General features: G+C 40.9%; 4 protein-coding genes across 6 annotated transcripts in view; 2 read left to right on the forward strand and 2 right to left on the reverse strand.

Moving 5' to 3' along the window:
• Nucleotides 1–15,386, forward strand: part of LOC108138492 (GAS2-like protein pickled eggs) — a 57,353-nt gene extending 41,967 nt beyond the window's left edge. For both annotated transcript variants that reach the window (XM_017260698.2, XM_017260699.2), the window contains exons 4-10: nt 4,996–5,192; nt 5,335–5,453; nt 5,594–5,886; nt 9,392–9,499; nt 9,560–9,756; nt 10,045–10,730; nt 11,641–15,386. In XM_017260698.2, the coding sequence (XP_017116187.1) occupies nt 4,996–5,192; nt 5,335–5,453; nt 5,594–5,886; nt 9,392–9,499; nt 9,560–9,756; nt 10,045–10,730; nt 11,641–12,899 (2,859 nt within the window). In that variant the 3' untranslated portion in view covers nt 12,900–15,386. The remainder of the gene's footprint in view (nt 1–4,995; nt 5,193–5,334; nt 5,454–5,593; nt 5,887–9,391; nt 9,500–9,559; nt 9,757–10,044; nt 10,731–11,640) is intronic.
• Nucleotides 15,387–15,397: 11 nt separating this feature from the next.
• LOC108138495 (calcyclin-binding protein) lies at nt 15,398–16,773 on the reverse strand. Its single transcript, XM_017260701.2, has 3 exons — nt 16,647–16,773; nt 16,410–16,582; nt 15,398–16,041 (listed from the first exon to the last, which is right to left on the reverse strand). Exons 1-3 carry the CDS (start codon nt 16,659–16,661, stop codon nt 15,534–15,536), a joined length of 696 nt encoding a protein of 231 aa, XP_017116190.1. The 5' UTR covers nt 16,662–16,773; the 3' UTR covers nt 15,398–15,533.
• A 432-nt stretch (nt 16,774–17,205) lies between these two features.
• LOC108138493 (cell division cycle 7-related protein kinase) lies at nt 17,206–22,613 on the forward strand. Its single transcript, XM_017260700.2, has 4 exons — nt 17,206–17,470; nt 17,619–18,066; nt 18,131–18,353; nt 20,642–22,613. The coding sequence occupies exons 2-4, from the start codon at nt 17,718–17,720 to the stop codon at nt 22,080–22,082; spliced, it is 2,013 nt and encodes a 670-aa protein (XP_017116189.1). The 5' UTR covers nt 17,206–17,470; nt 17,619–17,717; the 3' UTR covers nt 22,083–22,613.
• A 1,274-nt stretch (nt 22,614–23,887) lies between these two features.
• LOC108138451 (zinc finger protein 593 homolog) lies at nt 23,888–24,779 on the reverse strand. Of its 2 annotated transcripts, none has more exons than XM_017260653.1 (2): nt 24,691–24,779; nt 23,888–24,629 (listed from the first exon to the last, which is right to left on the reverse strand). In XM_017260653.1, exon 2 carries the CDS (start codon nt 24,507–24,509, stop codon nt 24,021–24,023), a length of 489 nt encoding a protein of 162 aa, XP_017116142.1. In that variant the 5' UTR covers nt 24,510–24,629; nt 24,691–24,779; the 3' UTR covers nt 23,888–24,020. The 2 variants fall into 2 exon arrangements, with proteins under 2 accessions (XP_017116142.1, XP_041563004.1); XM_041707070.1 differs by having other exon boundaries at nt 23,888–24,533; nt 24,598–24,750.
• Nucleotides 24,780–25,022: the final 243 nt, after the last annotated feature.

Consider the following 25,022-nt stretch of genomic DNA (forward strand, 5'->3'; position numbering starts at 1 on the left):
TAATTACAAAAAAAAAACACTAATGGGAAAAATATGTTTTTGTTTAGTAACTAATGAAATATTTTTGTCGTGAAATCAGTGAAAACTAATATTCGATTGTCTCAACATATGGTTGCAAAAGGCAAACAATAGCCTTCGTTACTGGGTTAATTGGATTGGAGCTACTCGGATTTCCAGAGCACACACTTGTTGCCATTATTACCATTTCCATTTGCGGTACCATTTGCTCCAAGTCAAGCGGAAGTTGTTGTTTCTAATTTAGTTTTGCAGATATGCTTTAACTCTGCAATCGTCATCGACAATCGCGAGTTCTGAGTGATCTCATCGATGATTTCGCAGAGCTCTATCGGAATTGCCGATCGTCAGGGTCGCGCAAAAAGATTTTCCCACAGAGCATTAAACTTTGGGCCACAAAGCAGAAAAAGCAAAAGGCAAAAAGCAAAAAGCAAAAAGCAAGAACGCCTTCTATGGGCATTATGGAAATACCGTTACCAAGATCAAAAGACCTCCGAGCAGGTGAGCCAAACTCTGCGGATCTCGGAGAGGAGATCGATAGATCGATCATTGTTTGTTACCTGTTACCTGCAGAAATCATTTGCAAGCGAATCGATCGATCTATCATTGCCAAAGCCATGCCATATAAGCAATACGATTGTGGGTAGGAAGTCATCGCCATGGGAGAACCTTGAACCCAAAGAGACAAAGCCGCCGATGGGACGGCGTTTGAAATATGATTTTGAATGGGCCGCGGACAGTTTTTGTGATTTTGATTGAGCTCCCAGATTTCGCGTTTTTTTTTTTTTTTTTTGTTTTGTGTGTGTGTGGGGCCAATCGATGGCAATCAGCGGTAAAATATAGTATACAAAAAACACAACAGCCAAATAGGAAAATAACAGTTGAAACGGCGGCAAATCCGCTTAGCAAACTTCCCCCGCTCTTTATAAGCCCCTGTCTTTTACACTTTGAAGAAATCACAAAAGCGTCTGGGTAATTGCAAATATCAACTATTGTTTTGTACAGTAAAGACTGCATATGCATACATATACTATGTATACGTTGAACATATTCCAGTTTTTCAATTGTATTTTTCTCTTTATTATGAATTTTAAAAAGTCCCTGATTTTAGGCCCTTTATTGACTGTTAAATCCAAAGAGGAATATTTAAGTTTCCTTTTGAGTTTTAAACGCATCACAAAAGATAAATAAATTGTTTATTTACTTAAAAAAATGTATTCACTGAAAGAATATGTTTTTTTTTTAAGATTATTTATTTGTTTAATAATTTAAATAGTTAAAAAGGAAATCAAAATTATACAAATTAATTTGATATTTGTTAAATAAAATGTGTGTTGCTTTTATGAAAATTTGTGCTATTTAAGCTTCACAATTTTGTGCGCTTTTATTTTTTGCGTAAATTTGATTTTTTGCAATGTCATTTTATTTATTATTTGACTGCTGCTGTTATTTCTGTGCGCTTTAATTTTGTTTTATTTAATTTGCCTTTTGCGGAAGCAATAAATGCTTTTGCACTGGCTGCGTTGCTCTGCCGCTGCCTCTGCCGCAGTCGGCGTCGCTGTCGACGCCCGCGCTTACGTCGTCGAATGTTACGGTACAAATAATGCGACAGAGTTTCTTTCTGTTGTTGCAGTTTATTTCACTGTGTTTTTTTTCCATTTCTTTGCAATTGCTTTTAGTAGTCATGTAATGTTATTAACGCCATATTGACATACATTTTGTGCACAGGCAAAAGCGCAGAAGAAAATAGAGAAAAATCTAAGCTAATTACGTGACGTTACGTTATGTACCTGTAATAACGCCCTCTCTTTTTTCGCACACACCATCTACAGTCGAACTTCCGTAAAATGAATTTCCCTAGCTTTAGGTCAGCTTAAGCCGAACTATTTATAGTGTACAATTTGAACGAATAAACAATTCTATAACTCAAATAGTCTATATGTTGATATTTTCTTGGCATTTAGTGTTACGAGTTATAGAAGTTCTACTGTAATCTTCTTCTTCTTATGCCTCCTTGCCGCCTTCTTCTTCTTCATCATCTTGTTGTTCTTCTACCGCATCAACGTCACGTATTTGCAATATGAAGGGGGCATGGCCAGATTGAGTGGGCGGTGGACTACAGGTCGACCCACTTTCCATCTCTTTCCGACCCAAAGTTCTATTCCCAGGGAACAAAAAGAAGAATATGAAGAAGTGGGAAACCATATGGATAAGAAGAATAAGAAGAAGAGTCATGTTAATTGCTTCGACACTTGACTGTGAAGAGGCGGATGCGGATGTGGCTGCGGATGCGGATGTCAGTTCACTAGGTTAGATGGATATGAAAATAAAGTTGGACTCAGTAATATCTTTAACTTTTTCATTTAGGTTGTGTATGATAGGGCTTTCCCTAAACCATACTAAAACTTACACAAATTATTAACAAGTTTTATACGAATTTTTTGATGTCAGATACTAAAACATAAAAAACAATATGCTTTAAATTTAATAAAAAATTCTCAACTTTTAACGCATTATCCTTATCTTATTGCATTTAGTCAAGTTAGTCAGTTATCAGATCAGTTACAAATACATGATCGGGTTCTGATTTCCAATCATATTACCGATCATTTCTGTATTAGGTACTATATTCCAGATAAGATAAACATAAGCCCCAAAATTGATAAACGACGGTTGAATTATTTTTTCCGGTGTCCCAATATCGATTTATCAATGGCTACCTGCACTTGCACTTGCTCCACCAACAGAAAACAACAGCAACAACAAGTGGCACGTGCTATCGCTGTTGATGCAAGAAAGTTTTGATGTCATAATAACCATTTCCACAATGGTCCACCCCCTCTTTCTTTATTTCTTTCCTTCTTTTTTTTGTTTGCCTTTGCCTCACTCTCAACTGTCGAATTTCGAAAGTGAAAATGTGATGCTGCTGCGATTATCAAATATGCATGTGCGTCCGTCTCTGTCGCGCGCCACTCTGCATGCATTATTCAGATTTAGATTCGGATTCGGATTCAGAAGAGGAAGAAGCCAAACAAACATTGGGAGTTGAGCTGCAGTTAACAGATGCTTACACATCTACATACATATGTATGTTGACTCACAGCAGCGGTACAAAAAATAGGTCTAAATGTGACCTTCAGTTTGATATCTTTGGTTCCTTATAGTCAAATTTTAAATGTCGTTTTAAGTACTCATAAATTGAGTCTTATTGTCAAATGACTTTTTTTTAAATATAATTTCTTTACCTTTATAATTTTGTGCAATATGCATAGATAATACGTTGGACCAGAAGGTACATATCTAGATTTATCCTGTTACCAAATTGACTATTTTTTGTTTACTTAAAGAACATAGTTCCATATTTTTTGAAAATACCAAAACAAGATTAAAATAACTAATTTTTTTTTTTTCTCAATCTTAATCTACGATATTAAATAGAAAAACTAAAAAAGGAAACAAAACCTTTTCTGTTTTTGAGTTCTATTATTTTGTCTTTCGCTGTACTGGCGTTAAAGCTTCGGTTCTAAGCTGGCGGCCAAAGTGAAACCAAGGCCCAAACAAACTTCGTGGGTAGCCCATCGGTCCAAGGAGAGCAAGAGAGACGGAAATGACGACGAAGAAAGAGATGGGGCGCGTAGCGGGGCGAAAGAGATGCATTTAACGCCTCTGGGTTGCCGAAATGGGTTGTGGGCGTCGCAGCTTTACCTTGCAAGCGGCATGATAAGAGCCCAAAGAAGAAGAAGAAGCCGAAGAGGCGATGCCAAAAAGAAGATGTAGAAAAGAAGGCAGGTCGAAGTGGTTATGCCCTACACATCAAATTCTTCAATAGCTTTGAAACTGCAAGCTATTATAAAAGTATATTTATACAGTTTCAGCTGTTAAATCTAAAAAGAAAAGGCAAAGTAACATATTGAATTATTATGTCTATTATTTTTAGTCAGCTGGAACAGACATATAGCAAATTAAAGTGTTACAGGCTATTGTTAAAAATGTTCAATAATATATTATCTTAATTTAACCAAATTTGGGTTATAGTGTTTACTTATAATATGCATATTTGCAATTAGTTCAAGACCTCAATTTGCACCGGTCCCCTGATTTAGATTTCCTTGAGGTTTATGTAAACGTCAGCGGAGCGTCATCATCGTCGCCGTTGCAGTTGTTGTAGTTTCTGTTGCCCTTATTTGGGGTTAGGGTATTATGGTAAGGTGAAACAATAAACACCAAATAAAGCATTTGTCAGATATCCATAAAAGAGGAGAGGCGGTAGAAAGAAGAAGAAGCTGAAATAATAATATTGTTTAAATATTAAATTATTACAACAAAGTGTGCATAAATGAATATGGAATGATGCAAATGGGAATGCATGACACGTCGAGACACGATTGCAGTTGCTTTTCGCCCCGAAATGGGATTGGAGCTTAAGTTTTTTTTTTTTTTTTTTTTTTGGACCCAGGAAACTTGCATTACGGATGACATAACCCCCAACGTCAAATGTGCCAATGACAAATTATATACAAGTGGCGGAATATGTGGGAAGTAGTGATACATTTTACTTTCGAGATGGTAATCTCAAGGGTATTTCAAGAAATATATCTGCTTAGGTTACCCATCACAATGAGCCTTATTCCTCCAGAAAGAGCTTTTATCTGCCCTGAAATACCGTTCATCCCAAAAGAAAAAAAAACACAACAAGAACAAAAAAAAAAAAAGTATTGTCGCGACGTTGATCGTTCAACGCCCATTGCAGGTTGCAAATCTGCGAAGATCGAGGGAAATCAGGGGGACAGCCTAAAAATGCCGTGCTAAATTCTTTAGGAGCTTAAAAATAAACCGTTTTCTAGTTTTGTATTTTTGACTTTCACTCGGTTGGCACTCTGCGAAATATTTGCCGTGCTCATTGGGTATTTCTGCATCATCTCATGCTAATGCTAATGCTGTTTATTTATTTATTTTTTTTTATTTTCCCTCTCCTTGCAGCACGCAAATTATGTGAGACAGGCGGCAGAGGATTATTTGGCCCGGCGACAGGCCCGCAACAAATCGATGACCCGATCCATGACCTCTGGTCTAGCGGGTCCAATCCTGGCCCTAGGTAACGTCCATTACCTTCCGGCCGCCAAAAGCGGCACATTCTTTGCCCGCGACAATGTGTCCAACTTTATAACCTGGTGCAGGTGAGTTCTAGAAAGCAAAGTCCCCCAACATAACTTAAAACTTAAATGAAATGTAAAAAATCAAACATTTATTAAACTAACATGCATATATGGTACATTTTAATATAGATATAACCATTATGTATTGATTTAATCTCCGCAGGAAAAGCCTGAAGATCATTGAGTGCCTGCTGTTCGAAACTGACGATTTGATTATGCGCAAAAACGAAAAGCACGTTATACTCTGTCTTCTGGAGGTGGCACGCCGGGGCGCTAAATTTGGTAAGTTTCTAGACCTCCTATAACTCAGAAACTAAAAGCAGTTCGGCTTTTAAAATTGGTATGCAAATTAATATGGGCCTTGACAATCACTACCTCTCAAACTTGCATAATTCAAATATTTCAAAATATTAAAATGTTAGGAATGTTGGCTCCCATGCTGGTGCAAATGGAGCGACAAATCGATCGGGAGATCGCCGCCGATAACAAGGCCAATGGAGTTGGCTCCTCGGAAAGCGGTACCCAAACGGAGGCAATTAATTCTGGTAATAGTATGGCCACAACGACAACAATAACGACCACCACAGTGGAGACGGATCTGTATGATGACAGTGATGATTCAGAGACCGAGGACGATGGCGATGAGAATCCCGTGCTGATGTACGGCCCCCAGCCCCAGATAATCACCAACGATCTGAAGAGCCTCGATGAGATGGTGAGTACAACTATTAGAGAGTCTGTCTTTGTTTAAAATTTATAACAAGGAAATATGTTTCGAATTAAGATAAGAAGAATTCCACATATATTTGTTAAAAGTTTAAATGGATGTGAACATTGGTGAGACCAAATCTACAGAACGTAGAACGCAGAACATATATGTATGGTTATAATTACTTTTATTTTGTAGAAAAAACAAATGACCTTAAAAGCCCTAGAGGGTCAAAAGTATGTTTCACAAATATACTAATAGATTTGAAAATTAGTAAGACCAAACCTTTTTGAATGGCAGAATAAGCCCGGCATCTTTCCCCCAATTTCCTTTAAGTTGGCCAACTTGGCTTCCGATATCGGATCTTTCCGCTTTTGGTTTTCCATTTTCCCGCAGGGCTTTCCGTCCAAGTTTTGCGTTCCTTCGGTGTCCCAGTCCCACTCCCAATGTCCACTTTGGGTTTTCTCTTTTATATTTAAGGTTTTTTTCTGTTTCTGATTTTCCTGCGCTGGATCAACTCACGATTTGGTTTGTTATTGTTTTGCTTGGGCTGCTGCTGTTGCTAGTTTTCTCATGTCCATTTTTAGCCATGGCTAAGTTTCCAGTTACCTCAAAAAACAAAAAAAAAAAAGCGTGCCCGAAAACAATACTAAAACAAATAAGAAGCAATTGAAACTGGGACTTTGGTTTTCCTCTTTTTTTGTTAATTTTGTTTTTTATGGGGTGCTATGAGGGTTTCCCAGATTTGCCTGCTGCCATGTTGAGATGTCAAATTAATTTGACAAGATGACGATGTGCCAACAACAATTACAACAATTGTAATTGTCAATGTAATTGCAAGTGTGACGACAACAGCAGCAGCAGCAGCAGCAGCAACAAAGGATGAGGATTGGTCAGGCGCAATGGAAAATCATTGACGACCAAACTAATGAAAGCCATGCAAACATTTCCTCACGCCGCCAGCAACATTGACAACAGCAGCAACATGAGCAGCAGCAGCAGAAGCAGCAACAGCGGCAACAGCAACAACAGCAGCAACAGCAGCAACAGCAGCAACATGGGCAACAGCAGCAACCATGTTCGACAGCTGGGGGATGGATGGTCGCTGGATGGATGGGACATGGACCTGGACATGGACATGGACCTCTCCCCGTCCTCCACGCCACCAAAAGTCCACTCCGAGGCAGCCAATCAATTTGTGCAGCAGGCAGCAGCAACACAAGCAGCAACAGCAGCAGCCAAATCAGCAAATAGCCTCAACAACTTGTCGAAAATCAAATGATGTGCCACCAACAGCAGGAAAGAAACAAAAAGAAATGAAAAGAAAAGAAAAGAAAAGAAAAAGCCACGATCATTTGTCGACTCCAAAAGTCTGGAGCTATGGAGCTATGGAGCTGAGGAGCTGAGGAGCTGAGGAGTTGAGGAGATCTTTAGAGCTGCTGGCACGTCCGCATCGCCGCTGTCTGTCTTTTCGGTCTCCAGCCACCAATCTCCAGTTGCTGTTGGTTAGTTGGTGGCATGCGATTTATGGTTAGGCCAGGATCACATCGCTATCCCCATCGCAATCCATGGCCAGCTAATCTCGTATGCGTCAGAGTCACGCCGATCCCCGATCTCTGGCAGATCGTTGGTTGGATCGCTTGGATCGCTGGCGAATTGCTCCTACCCCCTCCACACACACAAGCGAAAGATTTATTGTCATGTCGGTTCCAGCTTGGAAGCTTGGAAGCTTGCAAGCTGCCAGCCACCATTGAGTTGGAGTAGTAGCTCCACCTAAGCACGCATCCCATGCCATCCCAAGCATCCCAAGCAGCCGGCGAGAAGGAGTTGCAAAAGTTCAAAGGTGCCAATGCGTTGCTCCTCAGCTCCAAGCTGCCACAAACTACAGTAGCAATGGGTTCGACTAACAGTCGGGGAGCCCGAGTTGCTGGCGGAGAACTGCAGTTGGAGGTGGGGTTGCGGATGGGGTATTGGAGCCAGGGCCAGAGACAGAACCACACTGGTCAAAATTTTATTTATTTATTTATTTATTTATTTATTTATTTATTTATTTAAAAAAAAAAAACAAGGATAACAAAATTACCATTAAAATAAATACATATTTCAAAAGAAACAAACCACAAACTTTTACAGATTTGGCACTTTGTAAGTTCTCTCTTAAAATTTGGGTTCTAAAAGTGCTAGCCATTAAAACATTGTTTTTGGAAAATTGATAACTAATTTCAAATTTTCAATTAAGAAATGAAGTCAACATTAACCAACATTTAAAACAAAATTGGAATCGAGATTGAACTACGATCTTTAAAGTCAGGATCCGATGGGCTGAGTGATTGGTTCTAAAAATGGAATTTAGGGTTACATTTTTGCCAAACATTAAAATCCAAAATGTTAGTTCACATTTATATTGATTATTAAACCAGAAACTCTTAGGGGTCACTTTAGAACATAGGTTTTGGGCCACTTTTTACCAAATAAAATGTGTATTATATAATAGGCCTTTTCGGATGATTTTGTTTGCTAAATCGGTTTTTAGTTTTTGTGAGTGTAGAATCAGACCCAAAGGCAGGCCAGGCCAAGTCGTCATTTGTTTGTCTGCCGCCGCCCGCTGGGACGGACTGCTGATGGTGGAGCCGATGCTGACTGGTCTTGCCATGGATCCCAGATCCCATGGCTCCCTAGGGCAAGGGTAGCCCCGCTAGGACCCCCTAGGCCCCTTTAGCCCCTTAAGTCCCTCGATCCTCGCGATTCGCCGCCCCTGCGGATCATTTGTTTGTTGGACAATGGCAGCGCGTGAATTTATGCAGTGAAAAACTATTTGGTGACCCCGATGCTCGTCGCTCAGCTCCTTCACTCCCCCTCCTTCCTTTTTGGGTTTTTTTTTTTTTTCTTTCTTTTGGGCCAAATTGCAGCTACAAACTGCCACTGCAGAAGTCAGGGAGTTAGGAAGTCGGGGAACTAATCGGGTCAGGCTTATGCAATGCTAAGGGTCAATCAAGGGGGAAGGAAATGGGGGGTGTGAGGGGGGATTGGACACTTGGACTCAAGAGTTTTTGTCTGCAGATCTCGGAAAGTTAGTACAGTGTCACTGAGAACATTGGCTTTGGCTCTGGATGATCGTATTTAGGGCCCACACACATTTTTTCCCTATAACTGATTACCTTAAATTAGCCATCGTTAAATGCTAATTAAATCCATAAATTCCACTTATAATAACTGTCATCGCTGCATATTTATATGGTCATTTGTTAAAAATGTATTATATTTAGCTCACAGTCGACTATTAAGGCAGAGAGCTCTGTAAACACATGTAAACACAAACACAGAAAAAAAAAACAATTTAATCATTTTTAATATGTGGTATCGAAATAATTTATGATCATTTGCGGTTAAAGCAATATGTAAAAGGGTTCAACCTTTTCAAATCATGTTTTGAACTAAGGCATATTATTTTTATTATTTTTATACGAACCTTTTGATACTAACGTTACGTTACTACGTTATTCTGTTACAGGTCAGGGATTTGGTAGAGAAGTGCACATGCCCCTCGCAGTTTCCCATGGTCCGAGTGTCCGAGGGCAAATATCGCATTGGCGACACCAAAGTTCTCATCTTTGTGCGGGTGAGTATTGCACAACCAATTGAAATTGGCGTTAGATAAACTAGATAATCCCACTGGCAGATCCTTCGTTCCCACGTGATGGTTCGAGTTGGTGGCGGCTGGGATACGCTCTCCCATTATCTGGACAAGCACGATCCGTGCCGCTGCCGTGCCCAACATCGCAGCTCCGTGGCCGCCCGTCTCATTCCCCGCCAGTCCCCGAATCACAATCCCAGCAATGGCATCGAGCTCCATAAGGCCCAGGTGATATTCGAGAGGTGAGTAGCTTATGCCTAAGCTTTCTATTTTAAAGTTGCAAGGGAAAATTAATCGAACAACGTTTATCGTTCAAATCATTGTGAATTTATCGCCTATTTTTAAAGATTTTACCCATATGCTTACGCAATGTTTCTGATATTCATTTATGTTTCGTTCTGAGAATATTTTAAAGATTTCAACCTTATGCAGAATTTAAAAGGCCTCATTAATCGTTATAATCATTTTGAACTTATCGATCATTTTTCCAAGATTTCTTAAGCATTTACCTATCTTTATACCTTCTCCAGGTCACCACCAGCAGCTCGTCGCGTGTTCAACAGTCCCAATTACAATGGGGGATCGGGATCGGGAACGGTCACGGGAATGGGAGCAGGATCCTCGGCAGCCGGCACAGGAGCAGTGGGCGTGACCCCTCCTCCTCCGATCCAGAACGGCCACAGCTTGTCACCCAATTCGGGAAAGTACCGCAGTCGCAGTCCGACGCCACAGCGCAAGTTTCTCAACCAGCAGACAAGCGGAGGAGGCAGTGCATCCGCAACGGGATCCAGCCAGACGACAGTCACCACAGAATCCTCCAGCAGTCAGCTGCTCGGATCGCCCAGTCTGGCCAGGCGCTCCATGTCGCCAAGTCCTCGCCGGCTGATCGATATGCGCAAGAAGCAGAGCTCCCTGGACTCGTACAGCAGTGGTCCCAAATCGCTGCCCGGCTACAGCTGCTCCCTGGAGGAGGCAACTGGAGGAGGAGGAGCAGCGGTTCCGGTCGGATCGGCAGCAGGAATGGCCGGCACAGGAAACGGAGGAGGATCGGGCCCATCGACGGAGCAAGGTGGTGCCAACAAGTTCGAGAATATCAGCGACAATGGCAGTGAGATCAGTGACGAAGGCTACCGCAGCCTGGGCGTCATCCAATCGGGTGCCCAGAAACGCGAGTCCCTGCACAGTCAGGCCTCCATCGAGGACGCTGAAAGCAATGGTGAGTGGTCAGACTTGCACTACCCATGGATAAGACATCTTCCTGGGTATTACAAATGGATGAACATTCAACATTCATTATTAAAGTTTTTAAAGTTTTTTTTTTTCTAATACCTTATAATCAGGTCATCATATATTTAGTTATTACTTTAAAATAGTGCTATTGGAATCGAACAACGCCTGATATTATTAATATTTTTGTGTGAGTTGTAGATTTTTAAATATCTAAAAATACTTTATAGAGTTTATAAAATATTGAATTTATTATATATAATAGAACATCGAGTATGTAGCTAAGTATATTTTAAAGAAAAAATCTATTTTTCTGATGTATATATATTTTTCTGAATTAAATTAATTAGAAATTTAAATATAAAAGTATATATTTTAATCAAAAAGATTATTTGTAAAAGAAAATTAAGTTTTATAAAATATGTTAATAAATGAAAGAGGCACAGTCTTAAATAATTTTTAATAATAAATATTCGGAATATTTAATTTTTGTTAAGCTGAAGAAATTATCTTAAATATGTCAGATCAAATGGTTTTATGAACTTTTCTAGACCAAGAAATCGGAATTGAGTCAAGTACACTCAGAAAAAAAAACATGGTAGATTCTTATATATATACATAGAAATAAATAGTTTCAATACTGATTTAAACCCAAAAGGCGTTGTTTTTATATGTGTTTTACACAATTTTTACATCCTATTTTACATATTTAATTATACAGTAAACATGAAAAGTTTTTGATTTAAAAAAAAAAAAAAATTTAATTTTAGAAAACCACTTAAATATGTTTATAATTAATTAAGTATGTTTTTGAAATTTACATATTTTTCTCTGGTTGTTATTCCAAAAATATAATCGTATTTTAATATATGTATATCATTATTTTTTTCATCCCGCAGCGCGTCTGGATCAGACCTCCAGTGACTCGCAGATCTCGCCCTCCGATGAGCCGGCGGAGAAGACAGCCGTGGATATTCTGGAAGAGCAGGATCTAAGCAGCCAGGACCGTGAGGAGGAGCACGAGGACTACTCCGTGTGCGATGGTCCCCAATCCCTGCCGGCGATTCTCAGCGGCGGTGCCCACAAACTAAATGATAAATTCGAGCAGTCCGGAGTCTTCATAACCGACGACGAGATCACCGTGGACATGGTGACCAAGGCCGAAGACGCATCGGTGACTCCAGTGGCTGGAATACCCACTCCCAATCTCAGCAAGATTCCACGCTCACCACTGGCGCAACGTCGTCGCCGGAGCATCGATAATAGTACGTGCGGTGGTGTCGGCGGAAGTCTTCAGGATTTGACCAGCCGCTCGGGATTACCAGCTACGGCTGCCTTTAGCCGTAAGCAGCCGGTTTATCGATCCGTGCGAACGCGAAACTCAACGGGAGCCACGACGAACACGCCCATTCCGGTGGCGCCGCCCCGATCCCGTCAAGCCACCCAGTTGCCCATGGTGCGCGATGTCACGAATACGTGGAGTGGCCGGGCCACTGGGGCACCGAAACGTCGACCTCCCTGCAACGCCGACACCTTTGTGGCGCCCACAAATGGACAAGGACTGGGGGCTGGATCCTTTGAGCGCAATGGCAAGGGACGCTCCTCGCAAATCCTCTACGACAGCAATGGTCGGCGGGTGAGGAGCGGAGCACCGGGATGTACCAGTTCGCTGACCACGTCGCCAGTGAAGAATCACGCCTCCTCACCGCTGGCCCAACAACTCCTGGAGGCGGCCAGTAGCGCCAAGAACGATACACAGATTCTGGAGAAGATGAAGTCACTGCTCTCACGCTATGCGGCTGGCAATCAAGCGAAAGCGGGAGCAACGGCAAATAAGATCAACAGTAATGGCAAGAAGACACCGGTCTACGAGGACTTCACCACGGCCTGGGTGCACAGCAATGGGAATCTGGAGCGATCGGAGAGCTGTTCACCGCCGGCCAAGGCCCGATCCAAGCGGAGCTCCGCCGCCAGTTCCTGCGAGAGCAACAACTCGAATGTGGGTGCAGGAGCAGGGGGAACAGGAGGAGCAGGAGGAGCAGGAGGAGCTGGAGCTGGAACTGGAGGAGCAGGATCATCCAGTGTGGTATCGCCCAGGCGGGAGAGGGGCATGTCCAAGATCCCGGCGCCAGTGCGCCATCACACAGAGCTTTACTAGCAGCGCCGGAGGACGCCAAGCGTCCGGGTCCGTTTCCAAGCCAAGTCGAGGGTTTTTTAAAAACAAGCCTCCAAGCGAGCAGAGGAGCTAAACGCTGAAGTGTCTGGGGATTGGGGGTAGTACATACATTAATGCATAAGATAGGGTTAGAGCAAAGCTGGAATTGTCGTGTGTGTGCGTGGAGAGCGGGAAAAGGATGAAGAATCAGGACAGAATCTGCAAGAGAATCAGAAGATGTAGAACCATTCAAAAGAAAGGGCAATCAAAAGAAAACCCCTATAAGTCCAGTAACTGAAAGGTGAAGAACTCTAGAACATTGGAGAATCGGAGGTGATCCCACTCCAAAAAAGAAATCCAGGGGAAAGCCATAGATATAGGATACCCAAGACAGAATCAGGATCGGGAAAGTGTCGAGTGGAGAAAGTGAAAACTGAAACTGCCTCAAGGACAGACAGGTCAGAATCCCTAGCAGCCAGAGACCCCCAAGCATATCCCTCTTATAAACAGCTCTCTGTAAGTAAGCTTTTCTTAAATTCAACTATAAAAAAAACCCTCTGTAATCGTCGTTATATAAGCTCCCGTATAACCACTTAATAACCTACCTTTATGCGCAGACTTCAATTTTCTTGAGCTTCATATTTCCAAAGTCAGTTATACATTTTTGTGACTCTATCGTATACGTGCATTTTCGTAACCCAAATCGAAAGCATTTGATTTGTATTTAACGTAAGATATGAATTTTGGGATACCCCCATTAAGCTTCGATCTGTGCTGATCTAGGGTAATGAATTAACCATATATACAATCCAAATTTGAGACTCGAGTAAAAATTTTAAATCAATTTTTTTCTAGGCCTAGAACAGGAATTTTAGATCTACACCAAAAGCCACAAAAGCAAAACAATATCGAATATATCTATTAAAAAAGCATAGGCACACACACACACTCACAATTGCATACACATAGACGAAGCATATACATAGTTTTCTAGAAATTTTTAAAGTAAAGCCAACCAAATTCTTCAGATTCGTTTCTTAGCGAAGCAGAATACATTTATTTTTGTACGCTTGACCAGAAAAACCGTCGGAGATCGTGGGATCTGAAAAGAAGAATAGCTTTTAGACAACTCGACTTTTACAGTATAGCTATATATATACAAGGAAAAGTGGATTCGGTTAGAGATATATAGAAAGCATAGCTAGGAAATGAAGCGAACGCCCCCGCAAAACACCTCCGATATGTGGGTGCTCCTTGGTCTGGGAACTCCAAAATCACGCTCTTCAAAACCACAAACCTGCACCACCAAAAACACCACACACACACACCACACTAGGAAAACATACAGTGCGTTTCGGAACTGTAAGGCAGTTATAAGAAGTTTAGTTCGAATTTAATGACCGTTTAATCGCACTATATATTAAAAGAAAAATTAGCTAACTGTATCGAATTAATCAAAGAAATGCAAAATCAAAGCGATTCGATAACAGCCCCAAAACGCATTGTAAATTACCAACAATACTTTATGACACACATAAAATATAAACACAAAACATGATAAAACGGTCACAAAAAAAAAAAAAAAAAGAAAAATAACTGAGAAACTATAGCTTTTGATGGGACATACGGATATCGTAGAGCGAACGAACGAACCATAGCGTAATTTTCAGAACTTTTTAAATTTCTACAACTATAAACCATACATATATACTGATTATTATTTTTTTTCTTTAGCTTTAACAATGTTAACATATAGTTTAGTACATCGTACCTATGATCATAACTATATAGATTGTAAATTGTGTTTGTCTAATTGCCCCCATGTTGTATAGTTCTTATGTACTCGTAAAATCGGCCTTAATGTTCAGTCTGTCGATACCTTAAATATCAGTTTTATATTGAATTTTTTTTTTTGATTTTGTATTATTTCTTTTTGAATTTAAGTTGCGTTTTTTCAGCTTTTTATTGTACACCAAATGATACCAATTTATGTATAGAATCGAAATGGCGAAAGAGATCGCAACCAAAATAATTAATGATTAATTGTTTAACAATTAAATTATTCCAATACACACACACATACACACATAGACAAAAAATACCCATACACATACACACCTGACCCGTGGTGAATTTATAATTATAGAGAATTAAGCAATTTGACCGATTTGCATGCCAAAAGGTTGATAACAATTCGAGCAAAGAGAGGAGGAGATTACACCACGGGTTCTCGAGCGCTGGCCATGATGAGCATTGCATCGCATCGCATATAATATACATATGTATTTGGATATATATCGCAGAACATATAAAGTGTATTTTAAATACAGCTAAAAGTGTAATTATCAATTCATTTCAAAAGCAAACTAACTATTACAAATGGAATAGATTAGACCGCAAGGGTGTACTCTAAGCGAACCAGCAGCATAATTGATTTTAATCACAAGAATTTAATTAATAAAAGCCTATATACAAATATATAAAAACGAATCAAACAATGGTTTTAGCTTAATACCCTCGCAGGGTTTTTATTTATCCACATATACAAAGCGTTCTGGAATCAAAGCAGATCCTAAGTATTTAGCAATACATATAAAGTTGATTGGATAATGGGTAATGGGTAATGGGTTATAATATCTAAAGATCGCCGAAAGAATCCAATCCGCCGCCCGTCTCTTTTCCCAGCTTGACCTTATCCTGACTCTCTGTCCAGGCCTTGGCAATCATTTGCTTCGTCTTCGTGTCACCATCGTTGTACATCTTCTTCATGATGTTAACCAGCGCCGATTCCGGATTATCGCTATCCTTGCTCATTTCGGTGTCTTGCTTTTGCTTTAGCCGTTTCTGGATGGCGGTTAGCACGTCCCAATTCTCGCCCTCCTTGGCCTTCTTCAAATAGATGGCCACCATGTCTGTTTTGATCTTCCGATAGCTCTTCTCCACATCAATCCCATGCAGCAGGTTGTTCACGCTCAGCCCAAAGTCCTTGCCCTGCAGATCGCGCACATGCAGTTGGAGTGAGTTCGTCGTGTAATTGACGGTCACATCCTCCTCCTTACAGCCCTGCACGCCGTTCAGCGTGATGAAGAGCTTCACGAACTTGGGGCTCTGGTCCCAGCCGTAGTCGGTCAGCTCGTGCAGATATCTAGGAGATCGAGAAAGAAAGGATAAGACTGCAGCCTTAAGCAATAGAAATGACAGGGGTCTATAAATTTGGAGTCCCGAAAAAGGCTAATCGGCAAGATGTTAAGTTGGGAATGGGGAACTATTCTGCTTTGAATCCATATACAATGTATGTTATACATATACTTATGAGGGTCGTCCCGTGCCTTCCTTAATGACCAGACCAAACTTCTAGAAATTTCTGGACAAAGTTCAAGAAGTTAACAATGGATAAGGTTTAAGTTTATAATGGATATGTCTGAGCAACGTGACTATTGAGATACGAATTGGGGACCCTCGTGGGTTTCAAATTCCCTGTATTCCCCGAACCTGGAGCACCCCGGCGCTTACCTCTTGGCCTCGCTGGATCCCGCCGCCTGTCGCTCCGCCGCAATGCGCGCCTTCATCTCCAGGTTGACGATCTGCCGTTCCGCCTCCGCTTTTGCCGTGGTCAGCACGCCTTTTACGCGGGCGCTTTTGGCCTGCTCCAAAAAGGCCGCAAACTCGGCCACATCGCTTTTCAGCTGTTTTCCAAGTGGGTGAATCGTTTATTAAATGATGTCACATCTGCTGTCCATTCACACTTACCTGTTCCAGCGACATATTGTCGGAATTAACAATAAAACAGAGAAATTTCGTAGAACCGCAGAAGTTTCGAGCAATTCAATGACGCCGGCTCCCGCACTAAATGTCCTAAAACACGAATATCGCGTCAAGAGGATGATTGTGGGATTGTGGGATATTCTTCTTATGGTATTTTCGGTATTATCGGTATTTTCTGTAGGCTGATGAACGATATTGTGTTTAATTGAAAAGTGCCATCTCTAAGCACTGCTGTTTCGTGGCCATCGTTTTTTAAGTTTGTTTTTATTAAAATAAATAGAATTTGACTTTAGGTCAAAAACAAAAGCCAGACAATATAAGAAACATTTAAGTTTAAAACAAATTTTTATTCGTTAAAATATATGAATGAGAAAGTTTCAAAAATGACAATTAACAACGAAAAGAAAATATCCTTGCAAAATGAAATCTATGGCACACTTCTCACTTCCGAAAAAGAGATTTTCCGCCAAGGGAGTGTGACCAGTTGAGAAACGCAAGACGTTGCGGTATTCTCGGCGCAAATACAGCGAAGCACACTTATTTTTTATGGCCTCCGTCGTAGTCGAAAAAAAACCATCGATGGTACCGGCTGTACTGGAACTTAACCATCGATATTATCAATAGTGCCATCGATGGTTTGATACCAAATACCTAGCCACGACAATACGAGCCCAGTAAATGTGCTTTATCCAGGAAATCCACTCCTCATCAGCGGACGCTGCGCCACAGCCAGAGTTCCGGGATTAAAGGGCGGCGCAGCAGGCTTTGCTAATCCGTACTCGGGATTGGGAAAAGTAAAAGGCATCCAAGTGAGTAGGCCTGGCCGGATAGGTCAATATGCCATTCATGAGGCAACAATATGCCATTCATAATCCACTTTCCCAACATTTCGGAACCCCTTTGGCTTTAGTTAATAACTACATTGGATTTAATTTAAATTAACCGTTTACTTCGCAGGCATATAAACCAAAATCAGTAAAGCTCCATACATATACCCTTTCAAGCCGATGCCCAGGATTTGTCTGCTTCTAAGATACCCAGTTAAAGCGCCGGATAATGGCCGAACGCGTCTTGTGCCAGGATATGGCGACGCCAGGCGGCAATCACTATCGTCGCCCCAAATCGGGAACGGGGAGTCCCAATATGGTATACGCCAACGGGGGAGGATCCTGGCGAGCAGCTCCAAGGCAACAGCAAAGGCAGCAGCAGCAGCTGCAGCATCATCATCATCATCATCACCACCAGAAACCAACCCCTCATCAATCATACAACAGTCCAGGAGCTGGGGGAAAAGGCGGCCTGGTCAAGCAGGAAGAGCAGCCGTTGCCGGATCCCACAGGAGCTGAACTATTGGGTTTGCCGGCCACCCCGCGAACCATTAAACAGGCGCGCAACAAAAGCGAAGGTGAGTTCAAGCATCCCAACTCCTATGTACCAACTCCAGTAATCACAATACTCCACCTCCGTAGAAGCCATCAATGATCTCCTTGTGCGAATACCGTACATTGGCCAGCTGTTCGATGTGCACAGCCGGATTGGTAATGGAACCTTTAGCACGGTTCTACTGGGCACACTGCGGCGGGAATCGCATCTGCCGGACAGTCTGCGTCGCAAGTTTGCCATCAAACATCATATACCCACCAGTCATCCGGATAGGATAATGAAGGAGCTGCAGTGCATGACCAAAATGGGGTAGGTCCTTCAGTTACACGTATCCCATACTATCCCTAGCATCCTTAGTGTATCCCCTGATATGTCTGCCATGTGTACACCCACGCTCTTTCGTCCTCGCCTGCGTCAAACACCGTTAAACGACGTCAGCCGGTAGCGGCTCCATCTACGTCATTGCAATTTATTTCGCCGCACGAACGAGCGAGATGGAGAGACTGTGGCGTTCGTTTATTGCACTTTCATACGCCATTCACGTGCCCATTTACAGTTACATCGAAGCCCTCCCTGTCTCTCGCTCTCTCTCTCTCTCTCTCGTTCTCTGCACAGCAAAAAATTCCCTTCTATTTATATATATATATATATATATTTACATTTTTCACATTTTGATGTGCGAATAATGTCGAACCTAGATAAATTCCACATTTGTTTACGTGAAATAGCATCTCCCTTTGCACGGAAAAAAATCAAATAGATTTGCCTAAGACAAATAGACACATTTATATATTTTTACGCCATTTTTTTCAGATGATAATATAATTTGAAGATAAATTGCATTTGCTATACATTTGTAGAGCGTCTGCCTCCCGCGTTTAAAACCCAAACGTCCAATGAATTTACATACATATGTATTTTATCAGCCTTGCAAATATTGTTTTATATATATATGTATTTCTGTACAATCAATATGTTTGTAATATTTGACATGCTGATAATATCATCAAATTTTTATCATATTCTATAAAAATTTGTTTTCTGTGTGGCAGTTGTACTGTTTGTTTACATCAGACATGCGTGGTTTCGAGTACAGACACTCGCATATCCTGCAATCCCAGCCGTCTGTTATCGATTGCCATGCCCTGCCCGCCAGTCGATTAGATTAGGCGCAGTAGTCGGAATCCGAATTCAAATCGGTTCAATACCGCCTCGAACCGGCGGAGTTAGGGTATCGTCGTCAGCCGGCTGTATAATTCACCCTCTCGAAAAAGCAAAAAAAAAAAATAAAGAGAGGGAAAGAAAGTGGGCAGTTTGTGTAGGCGGCTTTGCGTGTTTGACATTAGCCGGCTGCCCGGCTGCCCCCTGATTACCCATCTTTTGCCCCCTTGAAGACCCATTTGCCATTTGCCTGCTGCGATTTTGTGTCTACTCAAGCAATTTGCGCAAATTCTTCAGACCCAATTGCGTCACAGCCGACGATAATTATGACTGGGCCATGCCGAGTGCTCCCTCACGTATTCACATATGCCGTATACCATATTCCGTATGGCCATCGCCCAGTTCGCAACTCGCATATTCCACATCGCCCATCGCTCACCTTTCATAAGTGTGCTAAGCGGTTGGCTAAAAGATAAGCTAAACAAAACAAGTGGTTAGCAAAATGCAATTCATAGCTGTTCCTGCTTAATCAAAAGCCGATTTTTATTATGGAAACGAAGCATAAGGTTATTTAAATAATTTCTAGTTTCAATATGTAATGTTAAGTAATTAATTATTTTAAAGTTCTTTAAAAAAGACTTACATTATTTCGTGCAAAGACTGATAAAAACGTAACATAAAAAAACAGAAAAAATTTTAAAATAACTAGGCTATATTTTTAAAACATTTTCCGAATTTCAGAATTTAAACATGGTTTTTTTTTGTTTTATTAATTTATACAAGAATACGTTTTTTTAAATAAATATTGACTTGAAATAGCTAAAAGGCTAGACATCACTGCTTCTGAGTGTGACGTCGAAGCACCTCTCTCTTTTTATATATATCTCTCTCTCTCTCTTTTACATACAGACTTAGTGGGCGGAAGTGTGGAGGTGTCTCTGTTGTTGTTGTTTATCCACAAGTAACGTAGGGAAACAAGAAGTAGAAGAAGGTGAAATAATCCGGCAGTCTAATTTAGTCGGGATTGACAGGATTAGTTTATTCGGAATGTTTTTTAATTATATTTTTATTTTTATTTTTAATTATAACGATAGAGTATATGTACTATTTAGTTAATTTAACATATAAAATATTTACCTTTAAGACTAGAAAATAACTAATTTCAAAGTTTTAGCCCTCCAAAACTCAGCAGGAGTATTATCTTATTTAAATCAGGACAGCGTCACCAATTTTGAAACCCCAGAACATTGTTAAATCAATATGAGTTCCAAATTTTGTATAATGGACTTAGTAACAGAATTCCGGGTTCAACTCCCACTGCTAGCCAATAAATTTAAAGGATTTTTTATAGTCTAAATTAAAATAGTTTCTGCTGAGTATTTATTTTCTGAGTATTTATTTTCTGAGTATTTATTTTCCGAGTCTTTATTTTCCAGGGGGACGGAGAATGTGGTGGGCATCCACTGCTGCCTGCGATGCGACGCCTCCGCCGCTTTTGTGATGCCCTACATGGCTCATGACCGATTCCATGACTTTTACACGCGGATGGACGTGTCTGAGATTCGATTATATATGCGCAATCTACTGGTGGCCCTGCGACATGTGCATAAGTTCGATGTCATCCATCGCGACGTGAAGCCGAGTAACTTTCTCTATAATCGTCGCCGTCGTGAGTTTCTCCTGGTGGACTTTGGCCTGGCCCAGCATGTAAATCCTCCGGTTATGGGTTCTTCTGGGACCGTCGCCTCCTCCGCTGCCAACAACAACAACAACAACAACAACAGCAAGCGACCACGTGAGCGGGAAACAACGGAGGCACTGCAGCAAAGTACACCAGCGGATGCAGGTTTGGGTGGCGCTGTTAAGCGTATGCGTTTGCACGAGGAATCCTCCAAGATGCCCCTGAAACCGGTAAACGATATTGCCCAAAGCGAATTGCAGCAGCCAGCAGTAGATGGCTCCAATCTTGTCCAGCAACAGCCGGTGCAGCAGCAGCAGCATCAGCAGGCACAAGCGCAAATGGATCAAGCAGCATCTACCGCTTCCGGGAGCAAGTACAATACGAATCGAAATGCCTCGGGAGCGGCGGCCAACAGTGCAAAATGCTTCTGCTTCGCCAATCCCTCGGTTTGCCTCAACTGTCTGATGAAGAAAGAGGTGCACGCCTCCAGGGCAGGAACACCTGGCTATCGACCGCCTGAGGTATTGCTTAAATATCCGGATCAGACCACCGCCGTGGATGTTTGGGCGGCAGGTGTGATTTTCCTTTCGATCATGTCATCGGTGTATCCGTTTTTTAAGGCCCCCAATGATTTCATTGCCCTGGCCGAGATTGTCACCATATTCGGGGATCAGGCCATAAGGAAAACGGCTTTGGCCTTGGAGCGCATGATTACATTGAGTCAGAGGTCCAGGCCACTTAACCTTCGCAAGTTGTGCCTGCGTTTTCGCCATCGATCCGTTTTCGCTGATGCCAAGCTCCTGAAGAGCCATGAATCTGTGGATGGAAAGTGCGAGGTGTGCCGGAACTGTGATCAGTACTTCTTCAACTGCCTCTGCGAGGATAGCGAGTACTTGACGGAGCCCCTGGATGCCTACGAATGTTTTCCGGCCAGCGCCTATGATTTGCTGCATCGCCTGCTAGAGATTAATCCACACAAGCGCATCACCGCCGATGAGGCACTGCAGCATCCGTTTTTCACGGCCGCCGAAGAGGCAGAACAGCCGGCAACGGATCAGGATCAGGTGGCAAATGGAACACCACGCAAGGTGCGACGGCAAAGGTATCACAATCACAAGACGGTGCCCGCCACTCCAGAGCAGCTGAAGCAACAGGTGGCCCTCGACCTGCAGCAATCGGCCATCAACAAACTGTGAAACTAGTCCTCATACATTACTCATACACCACCCAGTCTCGTCATTTGTATATAAAATATAACCGAATCACATATCACACGATTGTATATAGATAATAACACACATCCGAGCACATCTCATATGCACCCAAAAAACTCGTCCAGTGTACAGTGTCCAAGTGCCCAGCTCGGCCGCATCTACTTACCTCAAGCTGCAGGAAGAAAACCAAATGAAGCACTCAATCCACATATATTTATAGAAAACGTTTTAAATCATGAACAATAGGCAAAAATACCAAAAAGAAAAAAAACAAGAGAAGAGAATGATTATGATTATGAATTATGGCCGCAAGGCTTGAAAAAATTGTAAAGTTAAGATCCGCAAAGGCAACCCAAGTGCATGGCCACCGACCAGTGGCAGAAATTCTGCACTATCCATCAAGTTGAATAGTTCGAATAGTCTTAGCTAACCTAAGTATAATGTATTGTATATCAGAAAACCATGTGAAAGGAGATATATAAAGAAGCAAAAATATATTTATACCATGAAGTATGAGACCTGGTTCCTGAATCCTAGAACTGACATATAGAAAGGGGTTATAACAACTACCAAAAATTGGGACGAATATAAAAACGAAGATTTAAACGCAGATTTAAAAGATATTAAGCCACAATACGTTAAATTTAAACTACTCGAAATCGAATGTCTGTAAGAAAAGTTATAAACTTAGAATTTCAGGTTTTCTCACTTTTCTGCATAGCAATTTTTTTGAAAATTTAGAAAGGGGTTACATCCAAATCGAATGTCTATAAGAAAATTTATGGAATTAAAACTACAACCCAAGATTTAAATGCAGATTTTAAGATACCTTAGCCACAAGACTTTAACGATTTACAACATCCAAATGGGATGTCTGTATAAGTTATGGAATTAAATCTGGAGGTGAATAGTCAGTTTTCCCCAAAGCCATGTTTTTAAAAAATTTAGAAAGGGGTTACATCATAAAAATGAAAAAATTTAAAACCAAACTGCAGCCCAAGATTTAAATGCAGATTTTTAGATACCTCAGCCACAAAACTTTAAAGATATACCACATGCAAATCGAATGTCTGTAAGAAAAGTTATGGAATTAAAACTGGAGGTGTTTAGTCAGTTTTCTGCAAAGCCATTTTTTTGAAAATTTAGAAAGGGGTTACATCATAAAAATGACAAAAATTTAAAACGAAACTATAACCCAAGATTTAAATGCAGATTTTTAGATACCTTAGCCACAAGACTTTAAAGATATACCACGTTAAAATCGAATGTCTGCAAGAAAAGTTATGGAATTAAAACTGGAGGTGTTTAGTCAGTTTTCTGCAAAGCCATTTTTTTTTGAAAATTTAGAAAGGGGTTACATCATAAAAATGACAAAAATTTATAACGAAACAACAACCCAAGATTTAAATGCAGATTTTTAGATACCGTAGCCACAAGACTTTAAAGATATACCACATCCAAATGGGATGTCTGTAAGAAAAGTTATGGAATTAAAACTGGAAGTGTTTAGTCACATTTCTGCATAGCCATTTTTTTTGTATATTTAACCTTAATTCTTTTTGCCTACACAGGCATTGGCTATTAGAATTTTGGAACATTTTTAAAGTGTATTCCTTAGTCGAATGTATAATTTTTTGTAATTTTTAACCTCGTTGAGGAGTTATTTTTTGATTGTTATAAATTAAAAAAAGGCTTCACCACGAGCCGGTAAATCATAAAATAATAAAGAGAAAGGTCGCCAACACAGTTACTTGCAGTTGTATTGAATTGAAACACATATAAACAGATTTATGTAGGAAACATTAGTGTATTTATATAAAGCAATTAAATGAAAACAGATTTTCAAAGGGAAGAAATAAGACTATTCCCAGGAGAACTTAACACTAAGCTAGATCAAAGCACAGGTTTATTTTCCCATATCTAGGTTTCCATCTTTTCGGCTTTCTTGCGCTTCGTTTTGGATGTGGAAGGGGATTCAGCGGCATCTGTATTCTCCGCAACCTCCTCCACCCGGATCCTCTTGCCGGCGACCACATCCTCCTTGGAGGGCTGTGTTTCCATTGTTCTTTTTTTGGGCTTCACAAAGCTGCCACGCCCCGCGGCGCGTTCCGCCTCCTCGATGCTATAGGGCTCCACTTCCAGCGCCTTGAGCCGCCTCTTGTGCACCTTGGTGCGGAAATGGGCCTGCATGGCAGTGTCGTCTATGAAGTACTTCGCACAGTGCACACAATAGAACTGGGCGAATCCCGGCTTCTCCAGATCCACATTCTGATTGATGAGTTCACCGCTACGGGTGCGCAAATCATCATCGATCTGGTCGAGATCACGACGGCGATTTCGCACACGCCATCTTCTCTGCAAATGGGTATCTCCATAATGCATCTTCTTGCGCTTCGTTACCATTCCCATTTTGCTGTTTTTTGTTGTGATTTACTACTTGAGCAAAAAAAAATAAACGTTGTTTTGGCACGTGTTTTGGTAGCAAGTGTCTTTCTACCTGAAGTTGTTTGTATAGAGTTGTTCTAGAACCTGTAAATAGTTAGGCCATTAAATTCTGCTTAAAAGTACTCAATTTTATTGTAAACTATACTTTTTTTTTACTAACTAAACACAGTTCATTAGTAAAAAGAAATTTAATGCGCACAAAACAATGGCAAGCTAGCGATAACTCAAAACTATCGATAAATACGTTAAATCAAAGGTGTGCACACTGTCTCGCAGCTGTTTGTTTTTTTTTTTAATTTTAAATACTAATACATTTAAAATAATAAGAACAAATTAATTCCTAATAAATGATAAATCTACTTTACTTTTATGTTTTAAAAATGCATTTCATTTGCTTTAAGCATACACATTGAAAAACCAACTATTTGTCATTTTTTAGTCCCTTTTTGTATGCAAAGCACTTTTAAATAAAAAAAA

Source organism: Drosophila elegans, unplaced genomic scaffold (assembly GCF_018152505.1).
Source record: "Drosophila elegans isolate 14027-0461.03 unplaced genomic scaffold, ASM1815250v1 contig_149, whole genome shotgun sequence".
NCBI classification, from domain to species: Eukaryota; Metazoa; Arthropoda; class Insecta; order Diptera; family Drosophilidae; genus Drosophila; species Drosophila elegans.